The 15,182-nt window shown below is 48.5% G+C and overlaps 1 protein-coding gene across 1 annotated transcript in view; it reads left to right on the top strand.

Moving 5' to 3' along the window:
• Window positions 1–253: 253 nt before the first annotated feature.
• Window positions 254–15,182, top strand: part of BAALC (BAALC binder of MAP3K1 and KLF4) — a 60,598-nt gene continuing 45,669 nt past the window's right edge. The window contains exon 1 of the mRNA XM_090040471.1: window positions 254–593. Within this exon, the coding sequence (XP_089896597.1) occupies window positions 452–593 (142 nt within the window). The 5' untranslated portion in view covers window positions 254–451. The remainder of the gene's footprint in view (window positions 594–15,182) is intronic.

Raw genomic sequence — 15,182 nt, forward strand, 5'->3', positions numbered from 1 at the left:
GCCGGGGGAGCGGTAGCAACCTGGGCGTGGTGCGTGTGGCTTGTGGAGGGAGGAGCGGAGGCGGCAGCAAGCAGCAGCCCGCCGGCTTGTGCAGCCGAAGCGCTTGTGTCTGGGCGCCGGTGCCCACAGGCTGCCTCGTCGCAGCGGGCCCAGCACGGGTGGCTAAAGCCGCGAGGCAGCCGCCGCGAGGGGGCAAGGGCGGGGGCGGGCTGCGGGGCGCCGGCGGCCGGGGAGCGGCTGGCCTCCTCGGCGCTTCCCGCCTCCTTCCCCGTGCGCTGCGGGCGCGGTAGGAGGCAGCGAGGCGGGAAGCCCCGGGGGGAGGAGACAGGCGGCGTGAGAGCAGCGGGCGGAGGAGGAGAGAGAATAAAGGGGCGCGGAGGCGGCGCGGGGCGCGGCCGGCATGGGGCGAGCGGCGGTGGCCGGGCGCCGGCGCTGAGGCGGCGCCGAGACCATGGGCTGCGGCGGGAGCCGCGCCGATGCCATCGAGCCGCGCTACTACGAGAGCTGGACGCGGGAGACCGAGTCCACCTGGCTGACCAACACCGACTCGGACGGGCCGGCGCAGGAGGGCGGCGCCGCCGAGGCCGGTGCGGGTGAGTGCGGGGGACCGGGGGCCCCGCGTGGGTCCTCTCGCCCTTGCAGCCGGCGCGGCGGCACCTGCGGCCGCGCCGCAAGCCCGCTGCCCGGGCCCGGCTGCGCGGGGGGCAGCGCCACGAGCCCGCCGGGCGCTGCCGCAGGAGCGGGTCGGGGCTCCGCCGCGCCCGGGCAGGGCAGCCGGGCCGGCATCTCCCCGCGCGCGGGGCGCCGGGGCTCTGAGGCCGCTGCAGGAGGTCTCCGCGAGGCACCGCTGTGGCCTTGCTCGCTCGGGTCCGCACGGAGGAGAGGACCGGCTCCGTGGGTGAAATGAGGCTGGCGGGCTGCCGGCGGGATGTGCTGCTTTTGGGCAGCTGGTGTGACAGAGAAGCGGTGGGCAGGGGACAGAGGGTGCCAGAGGGGCCCGGGTCTGGCAGGTGCGTTTCAACAGCTCGCCCAGTCCGTGGAATCGGAGACAGGCTCGTGGCTAGAGGTCCTTGCCCTCTGCTCAGGGTCAGACCGATCACCATATTTGGGGGTCAGGAAGGGATGTTACTGCAGGGTCAGTTGGTTTGGACGTGGGGGGTTTTGCCTTCCTCTGTACTGGGGTGTGACCCTTGACACAGATCACTTGAGCAAATACTGATCACATTCATAGAAGTTGGCCATCTGCGGCTGTTGGTTCCCTGGCTTTGCCTGTGGTGGGTTAGGGTGTCAGGTCTGTGGTGAGTCAGGGTTGATGGTGGTCTTACGTAGAGTTTGGATTTTGCTATGTGGGGTGGTTTGCATGGGAATGTTCCTGGGGGGAACATTCCCACGCAAGGGGTTGGATTAGATGACCTCTGGAGGTCCCTTCCAGCTCTACTTCTCTATGATTTTTATGAAGTCAGGCTGGAAGGGACCTCCAGAGGTCATCTAATCCAACACATGGCCTGAGGCTGGACCATCCTTATCCAAACCACCCCATACAAATCATCATCCAAATTCTACATCAACCCTGACACAACACAGACCTAACACCCTAACCTGCCACAGGTCAAGCAGAACTACAGCAGCAAATATAATTATTGTTTTATTATTTGTATGAGGATCTAGGAGCCCTAATCTTGGTCCCTGCTGTACTGGGCACAGTACAAACACAGAACAAAAAGACTTGCCCCAGAGAGCTTACAGACTCCTGTCCCCACCAGCATAGAACTAGGTAGTGGAAGAGTTTGTGTTTGCAGATGAGATTATTAGGGCCACGTTACACTTTATGCTGTAAACTGTATGAATGTTAATTGGTTTAGTGTTGATTGGCTTAATGGAGCAGTCACACCTTAAAGATGAAAAACCTCTGCACAACTGTGACTTGCCACTGAACAGGGGCAGGACTAGGTGGTAGGGGCAGGACTGACCCACTGCTCCCACTGGACAGAGCAAATGTGCCTTGCCCTGCTCCTGCCAGCTAGAGTGAGCTCCACAGTTTTGGAGTGCCTAGCAGCTGCGGTGCCTCCTGCAGCCACATAGACCAGCTTGCTGCTCCTGCCAGGTCAAGCTGATCTGGCTGGTAGCAGGAGGCATGGTAGCCACTGGGTGCTCCAGGGCCACAGCACTTGCTCTGCTTGGTAGGAGCAGTGAGTCTGTCCGTGCAGCAGTGGGAAGCACTGCAGCTGGTGGGGACTTCAGTGCTGCGGCGCTTGCTTTGCCTGCCGTGAGCAGTGGGGCAGAGGTGCCCTGCTTGCCGTGATTCAGGAGAAGCCACTGTATCCTGGGATACTGGAAGACTTTAACTTGGGCAGAATAGCTATGAGGAGTGGCCACACCTTAATGGAACAGGAGCACGGTTATATGGATTAGAGATGATCCTGCCTTTGAATGGCATAACTTTAAGACAAATAACAAGGGCTTTAAGTCAGTTAAAGATGTTAAGTGCAGCCAGTCCATGGTTTAAGAGTTCCACAAGTCATTTAAAATTACCACATAAGAAGGCCCTCATAGAGGAAGAGAAGGGGACCGAGAATTAAGACATTTGGGATCTTCACAGAAAGTTAGGGGGAAGAGGAAAAGTCTCTGTAAAAGACAGTGATTGAGTGATGGTCATATTTGGGGTCAGAAAGGAATTTTATCCCATGGTCAAATTGGTATGGACTGTAGAGGTTGTTGCTTCTCTTTATAGCGTAATAAAAAATAGTCCTAATTTTCTATGATTCTATGATTGTGCTGAGGAGATAATCCAGAGAGGATAGAGACATGGAAGCCAGGTGAAGACCATATTTCAAGAAAAAAAATATGATTGATGGGAGTCAAGAAAGGGTGGCATTAGGGCTGTGCGAAGCTTCAGTCCCTGATTCGATTCAGCAGAGATTCAGCCTGGTTTGGTGGCTGAATCTCCAAATCCAAATTGAAACAGGGGACTCTTTAGTCTCTGCAAATTGAATCGGAACCCTCCGAATCAATTTGGAGAGGTTTGGAAATATTCGGTGATTTGGACGTAGACACAGCTTAAATGTTTGTTCTACATACATCTAGGTAACAGGTGGCTCATGAATGATGCAATGCTGGGGCAGATGGGGTGTTCCCAGCTCACTCGGCAGCAGATGGGGGGGCCCTCCTGTGCTCCCCCAGATCAGCAACTGGTGCCTCCTGGGTCTGGGGGGGCACCCAGGGTCCCCCCATAGCTGATCCCCGAGCCAGGGGATTGCGGGGGGGGGGGACTCCTAGTGCGCTCCCTGGTGGACCCAGAAGTGGACTGGAAGTACTTCCGGTCCACTTCCAGGTTCACCACCAAGCACGTGGGGGGGCCCCCCCCATACTCCTGTGGGACGCTCCATCTGCCCCAGCATCACAGCATTTATGAGCCATGCCTGGTACCTTGGGGTATGTAGAAAAAACATTTAAAGCTGTGTCTATGTCCGAATCACTGATTCTCCGAATCAGCATTGAATCTTCAGATTCAGATTTGTCTGAATCGAATCAGGGACAGTGATCTGAATCAATGAATCCAATCACTGTCCCCGATTCAGGCTGAATTCAAATCAAATAGGGCCGGCTTCACATACCCCTAGCTGGCGTGTCAAGGAGTTTTAGGACAGAGTATTGGCTTTGAAATCTGGTAAGAGGTCATAGACTTTGGTGCCAGTAGCTTTAATTCCAGGGAAGGGAAAGAATCCACAATCTAACATAAGCAGAGGTACTCCAAACAGGAATTGTAAATAGTGCATTCAGTGCACTTAAAGATGAAAGGAGAAGGATAGGTATTTGGAGAGGAAAATAGGATCAAGTGCTCATTTGAGATACTTGAGAGTGAAACAGCCAGAGGGAAGTGAGAGGTCAAGTAGAATGGTAAGGGTGGGATGACAGTGGCATGAGGGAGATGATGGGATGTAGTCAATGGAACAAGTGGAGGGGTTAGAAGAGGATACCAGATGAAAAACTTTTGTGTTTGGGACAGGGGAGCAGGAGGACAGACTTGTAGGAGGCCAAGAGGGAAAGGAAGGCAAGCTGGGTGGGGAGGAAATAAAATGTTGTCAATTTTCTCAACAAAGAAATTGGTGAAATCCTGTGTGGAGAGAGGATGAGAGGGTGGAGGAAAGGAGTGCTTAGGAGTTGGTCAAAAGTGACAAAAAACTGGCTGGGATTGTTAGCATGGGATCCAATTACAGTGGAGAAATAGAGTTGTCTGGTTAGAAACAGTACACAATTAAGGGAAGATTTGTATTGGAGGAAGTCAGCCTGATCATTGGATTTTGCTAGAGAGGCTCTGCTGTGCAAAGTCAGAGGAGTGGGTCTTGAGGATTAATCAGAGCTGGGGGCTGAATGATGGACCTTGCAATAAAAGAGAGGGTAAAAGGCACTGAAAGTGCAGAAAACCGAGACATAGAGAATCAACAGTCATATCAGAGAAGGAAAGGGAAAAGGCACAGAGTAGACAAGACATCAACTCTGATGGACTTGGTAGACTTGGCAAAAGTGCTGAGCAAAAAGGGGGATGGGAGGGGGCTGAAAGGCAGTACTGACAGAAAGGGGAGAGAATAGCAAGATCAGCAAGAGATAGGTGAGAAATACGCGCTTGTTGAGGACCAAGACAAGTGGACCCCTAGTCCTTTCAGTTGAACCAGGTCTTTCCCCTTCACCAAGCTTAATGAAGAGGTCAAAGCAAGAAAACATGACTGTGAGCACATCCACCACCTCCTTGTAGAAGGCAAGCTTCAGGAACAGGAACCATGTCATTTTATATACTTGCACAATACCAAGGAAGCACATAAAATAATGCCAACCATAAGAGAACAGATCCTTCTCTCACTGGGATCAGGACAAGTCATATAAGAAGGAAATATACTCAATAGCAACTTTTGAAGTCCACAACTGAGCTTTTGCCAATGCCAAATAGCCCAGCATGTTGAAGAGGGAGAGAGAAAGAGATAAAAATAACAGGGAACATTGTGAGGCTTTGCAGGTGGTGAGATTGAAAGAAACCTTTTAAAAGACAAACCTGTATACTGTACTTAGAGTGAGTGCTTTCCCAAGGGAGAGAAAAGAAGCAGACTCTCAATAAGATGATACAGCAGAACAGTCTTTCGTAAGTGCATCCATTTCATTGTAAACTAAGAACTTTTCACAAAATCCTCATTTCTCACACCTTTTCTAAGGCCTGGGGAATAGTTGGGTGTACTAATAGTACACATTTCCTTGGGGGCACATAGTGCTTGATTCTGCAGCTCCTTACATAATTCAACTTTCTCCTTACACTGAAATCAACAAAGTAATTTAATGTTAATATGAGTAATGGTTCCCCAGACAAGTAAGGCAGTGTGTCTCAGGCGTGTTAGAATCAAGGCACCTGTCATTAGACTCAAGGTACTCCTCAGAACATCTTAGCTTTCACTCTTTTTTGACTGTGGGAAAAATAGAGTTGTTATTTTATTACAAAGAATTCAGAAAGGCCACAAGTCAGAGTGGATTTGACAGTATAGATTCTTATTTGAAATTTCTGGATTTATCTTGTGAATCAGGCTGCAGCACCCTGGTTGAGAATTACTGAAGTAAGGGATTGCAGGAATTTAATAGTTTCATAGTTGTTAGGGGCTGGAAGGGACCTTACAAATCATCAGGTCCAGCCCCCCTGCATTTGGGCAAGAAAAACTGTTGGGATCAGCTGACCCCAGCAAGGTGGGCATCAAGACGCTTTTTGAAGATTGCCAGGGTGGGTGACTGTACCACCTCTGGGATGAGCCTGTTCCAAACCCTCGGTACTCAACTTGTAAAGGCATCAGTGGGCTAATCATTAAATACACTGCAAAGCCAAAAAGTTTTGAATAACCATCCAACAAAAATGTGATACATCTCAGATTGTAATGACATAGGTTTGTTATCCTGAGTAAATTTAAACTTGATAAATTTAAACTACAACATTCCCAAATTTCATAGATTTCATAGACATTAGGGCTGGAAGGGACCTCGGAAGATCATCGAGTTCAGCCACCTGCCCAAAGGGCAGGAAGTCAGCTGGGGTCATAGGATCCCAGCAAGAGAAGCATCCAATTTGTTCCTGAAGGTGTTCAATGTAGGTGCTTGAACCACCTCCGCTGGCAGGCTGTTCCAGACCTTGGGGGCTTGGACAGTAAAGAAATTCTTCCTTACGTTGAGCCTGAAACGGTCTTGTAGTAGTTTATGACCGTTCAACCTTGTTATCCCTTGGGGCGGTCTGGTAAACAAACATTCCCCCAGATATTGGTGGTCACCCCTGATAAACTTATAGGTGGCCATCAGATCACCCCTGAGCCTACACTTTTCCAGGCTAAAGAGCCCCATGGCTCTCAGCCTGTCATCATAAGGTCTGTTTTCCTGACCTCTGATCATGTGCTTGGCTCTTCTGTGGACTCTCTCAAGCTTCTCCACATCCTTTTTGAATTGTGGAGCCCAAAACTGGATGCAGTACTTTAGCTGTGGCCTCACCATGGCCAAGTACAAGGGGAGACTGACGTCCTGGGATTTGCTTGAGAAGCATGTATGGATGCAAGCCAGTGTTCTGGTTGCTTTACTTGCCGCAGCATTGCACTGCAGGCTCATGTTCATCTTGTGGTCGATGATGACCCCCAAGTCGCTTTCTTCCATAGTGCTAGCCAGCGTAGCACTGCCAAGTCTATAAGGATGCTGCAGGTTTTTCTTCCCAAGGTGAAGAACCTTGCATTTTTCCGTGTTGAACACCATCAGGTTCTCGTCTGCCCACTTGCTGAGCCTGTCCAGGTCAGCCTGGATCACCCACCTGTCTTGTGGTGTGGATGCTTTGCCCCAAAGTTTGGTGCCATAGGCGACCTTGACCAGTCTGCTCCTGACTCTGATGTCCACATCATTAATGAAGATGTTGAACAATATGGGTCTAAGGACAGAGCCCTGGGGGACCCCACTGGTCACAGGACACCATGATGAGTGACTTCCATCAATTACTACCCTCTGGGTCCGGCCATGGAGCCAATTTCCCAGCCAGCGGATCATGGTGGACCCAAGGCCACAATGGGCCAGTTTCACCAAGAGGTGATCATGGGATACCAGATTGAAGGCTCTTTTGAAGACAAGATATATGACATCAATCTCTTCTCCCTTGTCCAGGTGATAGGTCACCTGGTCATAGAAGGAAATGAGATTGGTCAAACAAGACCTACCCGCAACAAACCCATGCTGGCTATCCCTTAGGATGTTAGCCTGGGCCAGTCCATCAAGGATGGCCTCCTTAATAAGCTTTTCTAAGATCTTCCCCAGGATAGAAGTCAGGCTAATGGGCCTGTAGTTAGCCAGATCCACTTTCCTCCCTTTCTTGAAGATAGGCACCGCATTGGCTTTCTTCCAGTCATCGGGCACTACACCAGAGCACCAGGAGTTTTCAAAGATCCGTGCCAGAGGCTGGGCTACGATGCTCGCCAGCTCCTTGAGTACCCTGGGGTGTAGATTGTCAGGGCCAGTTGACTTGAAGGTCCACCTTGAATCCAGCCTCTCAAGGTGTTCCTTCACGAGGTCAGCATTAATGGAGAGCAGGGGACCTCCCTCACCCGGACCTCCCTGTCCCATAGCAGGCATGGGCCTCCCATGGGACAGATGAAAGACCAATGCAAAGTACCCATTTAATAGGTTGGCTTTTTCCTGGGTGTTGTCAGTTGCCCCAGCTGTCACTTGCCCCATCTGGTTCAGCAGGGGTCCAATGTTGCCCTTGCTTTTCCTCTGGCTCCCCACATATCTGAAAAAGGACTTTTTATTGTCCTTGATGCTCAAAGCTAGTTGGAGTTCAGTTGCAGTCTTGGATTTCCTGGTTTGCTCCCTGCAGGACTGGACCAGTGCAGAATAATCCTCCTTGGAGGTGAATCCCATTCTCCATCCTTTGCAGGCATTTCTTTTTAGCCTCAGGAGGTCTGCTAGATCCTTGGAGAGCCGGGGGGCTGCTGTGCGCTCTTGCTGCCTTTCCTCCGAGATGGAATAGACTTAGCTTGTGCATTGAGGATCACTCCCTTGAGGAGCAACCACTCTTCTTGAACTCCCCACTCCCTGGGCTCGTGGTCCCTTAGGGCCTCACTAGCAAGCCTCCTGAGCTTGTCAAGTCCGCTTTCCTGAAGTCAAGGACTTCCATTTTGCTGACTGACTTGCCAGCTTTACGGCAGATGGTGAAGGTGATCAGCTCGTGGTTGCTGTCACCCAGCTCCCCATCGATCACTAGGTCGCCAGTTAGGTCATTATATAGCCAGTAACAGGTCGAGCAGTGCTTTATCTCTCATTGGCCCGTAGACTTCTCGAGTCAGGTAGAGGTCATCCACGCACGAGAGGAAGCTTTGCGACTGCTCAGATTTTGCTGAGTGATCTTCCCACAAGATGTCCAGGTAATTGAAGTCACTCATGACACCATGGTCCTGGAGCATGCGGCCTCAGCCGGTTCCCGGGTGAACTCCTGGTCAAGCTCTTGACTTTGGGTGGGAGGTCTGTAGTAGACTCCCACCGTTGTGTCTCCTGTGCCATGTCCACAGATTTTAACCCAGAGGGTCTCCAGTTGTCCACCCTGGTCACCAATATCAGCTTGCAGGGACGCGTAGCTTTCCTTAGCATAGACAGCTACACCCCCGCCCCTTTTATCTACACGATCCCTCCTGTACAGGGTATAGCCATCTATACCCATGGTCCAGTCATGGGTGGAGTCCCACCAGGTCTTTATTATCCCTATGACATCATCATTATTTGCATTAAGCAGGAGGACGAGTACAGGCAGGCAAGTGTCCCCTTGGTATCAAAATTGCTATCAAAATTGCTATCAAAATCTGTGTTTTGGAAATGTTTTTAGAGTTCTATTAACCACATAACAACCAAAATTAGACTCAAGATGTTCAGGTCATTTCACTTTCTACTTTTCAGGCCTCGGGCCACATACAAACATTAGGTTTGTCCTGGGAGTGTTGCTGCTTTCTCAGTAGAAAACATGAGTGTACAGGTGTTCAAAATTTTTTTCTGAGAGCAAAAACAGCCACTCTGGGAGAAGAATAACTGGGGAACAACCAGGATTAAAGGAGGGTGTCTCTTGGGAAAGAACATGTCTGTACACATTCTCTTCTGAGAAAAGCCACAACATAATCCTCCAGCATCCCAAGGTACTTAGTTTCTGCCCCCTGCCCCAGGGGATAGGTATTGCTTGATGCACTGTACTGCTTCAGCCCAGCAGGTAGCTGAATCTGCTCCCTTGATAATCCCCACATTGTGCTGCAGGGAGACATAGGTTGACCCTGAGCAGTTTGGGTGATCCAATCAGGACTGTCCTGTGCACGTTTGCCATGTGTTTCCAGGCAGACTGAGAAAGTCTTCAGAGCACTTGTGTGCAGAAGGCCCTCTTGGCTGCACAGTATCAGCATTGCAAGCTCTCTGCTCTTCAAGAGCCTCTGTTCAAGCACCTCCGTGTAAGTTTTTCTACCAGGAAAACAAACACAGGAAGATAATTTGAAAGAGCATGTGCAGCCTTGGGCTGTGGTTTGTTAACATGCTTCCCTCTCTCAAGGAGACCATGTAATCATGTTCTGTCTCTCTGACTGGAAAATCCTCTGGGCAAGGACTGCCTCTTACTATGCATTTTGACAGCAACTAGCACAGTGGGACTCTACTTATAGTTGGAGGGTGCTATCATAATGGTTGAGGAGTACTTTTGTATTAGAGCTGCAAAGCTGCACATTGATTGGCTTAAAACATAGTCATACAAAATCTCAACCAATTGAGCACTACTTTATTCATACAGTATTTTGTTTAAATAACTTGTATAATTTTGTTGATAAAGCTTTAAAAGCAGAACACCTTCCTGTATCAGTTTTTAAATATTTTACAGCCTTAGCACATTGAAGAACATTATCCATAGTATCTTTTGTGCAAATCAGCCTGACATTCAGTAGAGAAAAACATTTTCACGACAAAGGTACCTGGTGTTAGCAGGCAGCCACAAAAAATAGACTTAGCAGGGGGAAAGAAGTCTGTATTATAAACCAGATCCTTCTCTGCTTGAAGGCATTGGCTAATTGTCCATTGGTTTAGATGAGAGCAAAATGGGGCTGTACGTGAACTTATTAGGGGATTCTGTCGGAATAATAAGGAAATTTAACAGCACCAAAAATGAAGTAAATTGAGGTTAGCTATCCAGCAAGTTGACTGGCTCACATTTTATTTGGTATATAGTAATTGCCACTACTGTAGATGTGTGTGTTTATGAACAATTATTTTTGTTTTAGTCTAGTCTTTTGAGTTAAATGCCAGATGGAGAATTATGTAGTTGTTCTACTAACCTGTGATTTCTGACAACAGTGGTAAACTGTATAGTCAGAACTCACCTTGGCAATTCGGCTGGGCTAGAATAAGCATACTGAAAATACAATAGAAGGGTTCAGGGCACTGGCAGAATTTATTATGGAAGTTTCTGAAAATTGGCCTGCCATTCCATGTTGCTTTACAATGGGAGAGACTGAAAGGAAAAAAAATCAGAGCTGTTTGAACACTAGTTGCCATAACAACAGAGAGCAGTATTGGTTATGACCACAGCTGCAATCATCTGCTGTTTCATTTACCAGGTAAACATGAAGTTAAAAGTTTAACATAAATGAGTAAGGAACTTTAAGTTTGCAAACAAAAATCTCATCTTATTAAATCTTTATTCTTTTAAGTATAATTTACAAGAAGCAATCTTAGCTTGAAAGCCCAAGAATGGAATGACCAGCTTTGGAAATGCAAAAAAAAAAAAAAGAAGAGCATGTCAGTATTCCTCTGTGTACTTTTACACTTCACGTGTTTGTTAGTTTTCTTAATATATTGGCAATATATACAAACTGGTATGTACAAGGAATATGTCATAATAGTTACTCTGGCCTGTGAGGGTGCTTGTATGTGTGACAGGGGTTTCGTTCAGTTTAGTTCTCCCTAAATTGAAATTATGGGTTTTTAAAAACCCCGTTGAATGTAAACAAGGATTAGGGGGCCCAATCCATAGAGTTTACCTGCCTGTGGTGGGGTTGGGGATAAGCTGTTGGTGGGCTGAGCTGTGCAGGGCCTGGTGCTTCCTTCTGCAGTGATGGCAGCCCCCCAGGCAGCACCTGCCTGCTAGCGCCTAGCCCTGGCGGTCCCAGGGGGCGCTCCGTCACTATGGAGGGAAGCACTGGGCCCCACACACCTCAAGAACTGGGCGTCCTGGCAAGAGCCTGTGCAGGCAGGCTCAATTGAAGGACAAACCCCGCCCCCAGCAAACAGCCTGACCAGCTGTAGGGGTAGCACTGGGCCTCAAGTTATTTAAGGTGCATTACGCCACCAAATTTCCTACAGTGGCTGGAATTAATGCACAATATGCCGCCGAGGTGTGCAAACACCTACACTATTAAAGCAGTTCAAAAGCATTTAGCCCACTTGAAAGTGTCGTTCACACGCACCTCTTATTTCATCTACACACGGCCACCGTGACCAATGGATCATGTCCGTGGAGCATAGGTGTGTTCTAGAACCTACCTATTTACATGACATGTTCTGTGACATTACTGGTTTCACACCCTTTTGAATTTTGTTGCTCCATACTGTCTGCTGGAAACCTACTGTACAGAAGACCTCCTTCTCAGTAATGAACAGGAGAGTAAAGCGGAAAAGAAAGAAAGGATGAGGGGTTCCAAGGTGTTTGATGAAGGGACAGAGTGAGCCCTTGGGAAGGCACTTAATGCCTGGTCTTTAGAAAGTAGCCCCTTGTGGCCATGTCTACATGAATGTGGATGTTTGTTTCCCCAGGGACAAGAAGCAGCAGCACACCTTGAGCCACTGCTACGTGTCGCCTGTGCCATGTACCCTCTGGTGCACAGCAGGTTACCCTGGGTGGGTTAGGGGAGGTTGGGGCCAGCAACTGTGCTGGCCCCAGCAGCCTTAACTGGAGGCCTTGGGGAGCTGCAGCTGTGGAAATACTGCTGCTTGGAGCCTGGTTGGCAGCTGGAGCATGGCTCCGTCCAGCCAGACTCCTTTTTTGTGCAATGTGTGGTGCCCCTACATGTGCTGCCCTGCTTTTTTTTTGCACAGGTTTTTTTTTTAACCCAGGGTCAAAAAACGTCAGTGGAGAACACCTGAATGAGTGGTGTATGGTACATACTGCACGGCCGTGCTTGTCTGGACATGGCCTTTGTGTCTTAGCTTTGCATAACCACTTTTCAGTCTTTATGTATACAAGTAACAGAATACACATGTGGGAAGACCATTTGTACAGAGAACTGGAACAGAGGCTTGTGTACGCATAAAAAGAGGAAGGTGTGAGACTCCTTCGAAAATTCGTTCTTTAATTTGATGGGGATAGTCTTCAGATGGGTCCTGAATAGTACCCAGGATTACATAACTCTGAAAGTATAAATAATAAACCTCTCTGCCAGTTCTGTCAGTACAAACCCAGTGCTAAAAGTGAAGGCAAGCCAAAGCAATCAGAAGCAGCAAAAGACCCTGCTGTTTGGGAAGAATTAATCTGAACATGTCATTCACATGTATGCCTTGTGATTTAGTGACAATCAGTTCAGTTTTTCACAGAATGTCCACCCAAGATCACTGGAAAATGTCTAAGGGACAGAAAGGAAATAACACTGATGTGCAGTATAGCTATATTTCTCTCTTAGAAAGGAGAAATTGATGATTTTCTTGCCAAAATCAAATTATGTCTTTACTTCAGCCCCTGAATCGGAGAATTATAAAAGAACTTGAACTGGCAGCAGAAGAAAACAGTAGAGTTAACTGAATACTGTGTGTAATAAACGATAGTAGCTAGCCCACTGGAACAGAAATCCCACTGAATATTTCCATTCTTCATTCAGTTTATATATATTGCACTCAGGGTGGAATCCAATTAAGGTTTCTCATTAGTAACCTAAACTAATATTTACAACATGTCAGTTTTAAATCAAACCAATATTAAAGTATGCCAGAAAAATTAGATTTACCAAGTAAATGCTCTTTCAGTAAATCCTCCCCATCAGTCCAAACATTATTGTTACTTCTCCAGATCTACCCATTTCCTGCTCGTTCTGTAGTTCATTAATTTAATGCCATTTTAATTTCTCATGGGTGCAGGTATTATTGTAGTGGCTAGAGGCATGCAAAATAGAAGTGACATGAAACTAGCTTTATAATATCTAGAGGGCTGGGCATTTTCTCTTTATGACCCTAATGCCACAAAACAGTTAAGCAGGTGCTTAATTTTAAACCTGTGACTAGTTCCACTGAAGTCTTTGAGACCACACATGTGTCTAAGTGTGTTGCTAGTTTGTGGCCTAGGTAGGAGAGCTGTTACAGAAGCAAATGTAGTTTGAGGTGATATGTAGGGAAAATAGGCAACTTGATTTTTGTGCTGTGTAGCTATATATTAGTATTATATGTGGTGGGGTTGTTTATTTTAATATTTTGTTTGGTATATTTGTCGGAGACATATATAATATTCTGATGGGGTCCATTAATAAATACTATCCCATCTACCACTTCCCAAAATATTTCTGGTAAATAAGTATCAGAAGCCCTCAATGAAGAACAAAAGTATGGCAAGTACAATTTTAATTAGATATCAAAATCAAAATGTCTCACATGATTCATGGAAGAAAAAAATTATCTTTAATCATATTTTTCTGGATTATATGGATGATGCTTTATAATGGTTGACCACCTGCCTTTCCCTGCCTTGGACCTCCAAGAAAAGAAGGTGGCTTGTTGTTTTGCTGTATGTCGCTGGTAGGTATTGTAAAGCTTTGGGGAACTCTTCGTGGGTTCCCTAGCTCCCAGAAATGTCAGGCTGAAACCCTATTCTGGTGCCACCTAGATGGTCTCGGCGCTGCCCCTTGTTCTCGCCTGCCACGTCTTTGTTGTTATCAGTTGGGGAGGCAGTTCCCGGTTGGGGCCCGGAGGTGTCTCAACCCTGGGGTTGTCTTCGTGGAGCTCCAAAACCTCCCTTTTACCCCCCCTTACCACGCCTTCAGCTTGTGTTGATGCTGCTTCCCGCAGATCTTCCCCACCCTGCCCACCTTGCCAGGACTTGTCTTCTGGGCCGTGAACCTTAAGGGGGCCACCCCTGGTTTTTGGTCTGGTTTCCCCCTTTTCAAGGAAAATAAACTTGCCCCTGCTGAGGTCATCCATAATTCAACAGAACAATGCCAGCACTTGCCAGTGGAGCTCCTGAGCCTGCCTTTCTCGTTCTCTCTCTCTCAGGGCTCCTTTCTCTCCCTCTCCTAGGGGCTTGTCTGTCTTCTCCCCCTTTAGCGGGCAGAGGTACTAGGACCTCCCCTGTGCCCATCCCTACCAGTTCCTCCAGCATCCCCACTCTGGAGCCCAGCTGACCTGGGGTCCTATCATCTTGGTCCCTCTTTCTGACGTCACTCTTCTCTCCTTTTTTGGGGCTTGTAGTTCCTCATGCTCTGCCCCCTTTAAGAGCTGTCCAAAGATGATTGCAGACTTGAGGGACTGCCCTGACTCCCAGTTCCAGGGCTCCTAGTCAGAGCCTTGCAGTTCCCAAGCTGCATCCCACCTGATTGCTGCTCTCTAGTGGGGCTCCTTGGCTCCTGCCAACCCCCGAACCTGCCTCCTGACTCACTGGTCTCCTGGTGGCCAGTTGCCTCATCCTCCGCCAGAAAGCTGGGGCTAGAGCTGGAGCCTTCCGGCTCCTGAGCTGGCGTCTCCCAGCTGGCGCTCCGACTCTCTGTCCCCCACTCCTCCCCAGTTCTTTCTCCGACCGCCTTTTGAGCAGCCCATGCTGCTCAGAGGCCACAGCCCCAGCTCTCCCCGACACACAGGCACAGCTAGCTGCGAAACCACCAAGCCTATGCCAGCATCTAAGCTCCAGTCTCCCCCCTGCTGCCGCCTGTCTCAGCTCCTACGGTGAGTGCCGTGGCACTTTGGTTAGGGGTCTGGGCCACACTTGGGGGGCTCCTGTCTCCCCTCTCACCCTGTATAATATTTAATACAGTATAACCTCATAAATCCAGCATGCTTAGGACCGAGCACCTGCTGGAAATTTGAAAATTCCAGATTTTTTAAACCGGAGCGGCAGCTGGTTTCTTGGTTGCTGAGTGCAGTAATTCTAAATATATGTATAGCACCTAATGCTCATTTTGTCTCCTTTTTAA

This window comes from Crocodylus siamensis, chromosome 3, assembly GCF_052110815.1.
Source record: "Crocodylus siamensis isolate JL-2025a chromosome 3, ASM5211081v1, whole genome shotgun sequence".
NCBI lineage: Eukaryota > Metazoa > Chordata > Crocodylia > Crocodylidae > Crocodylus > Crocodylus siamensis.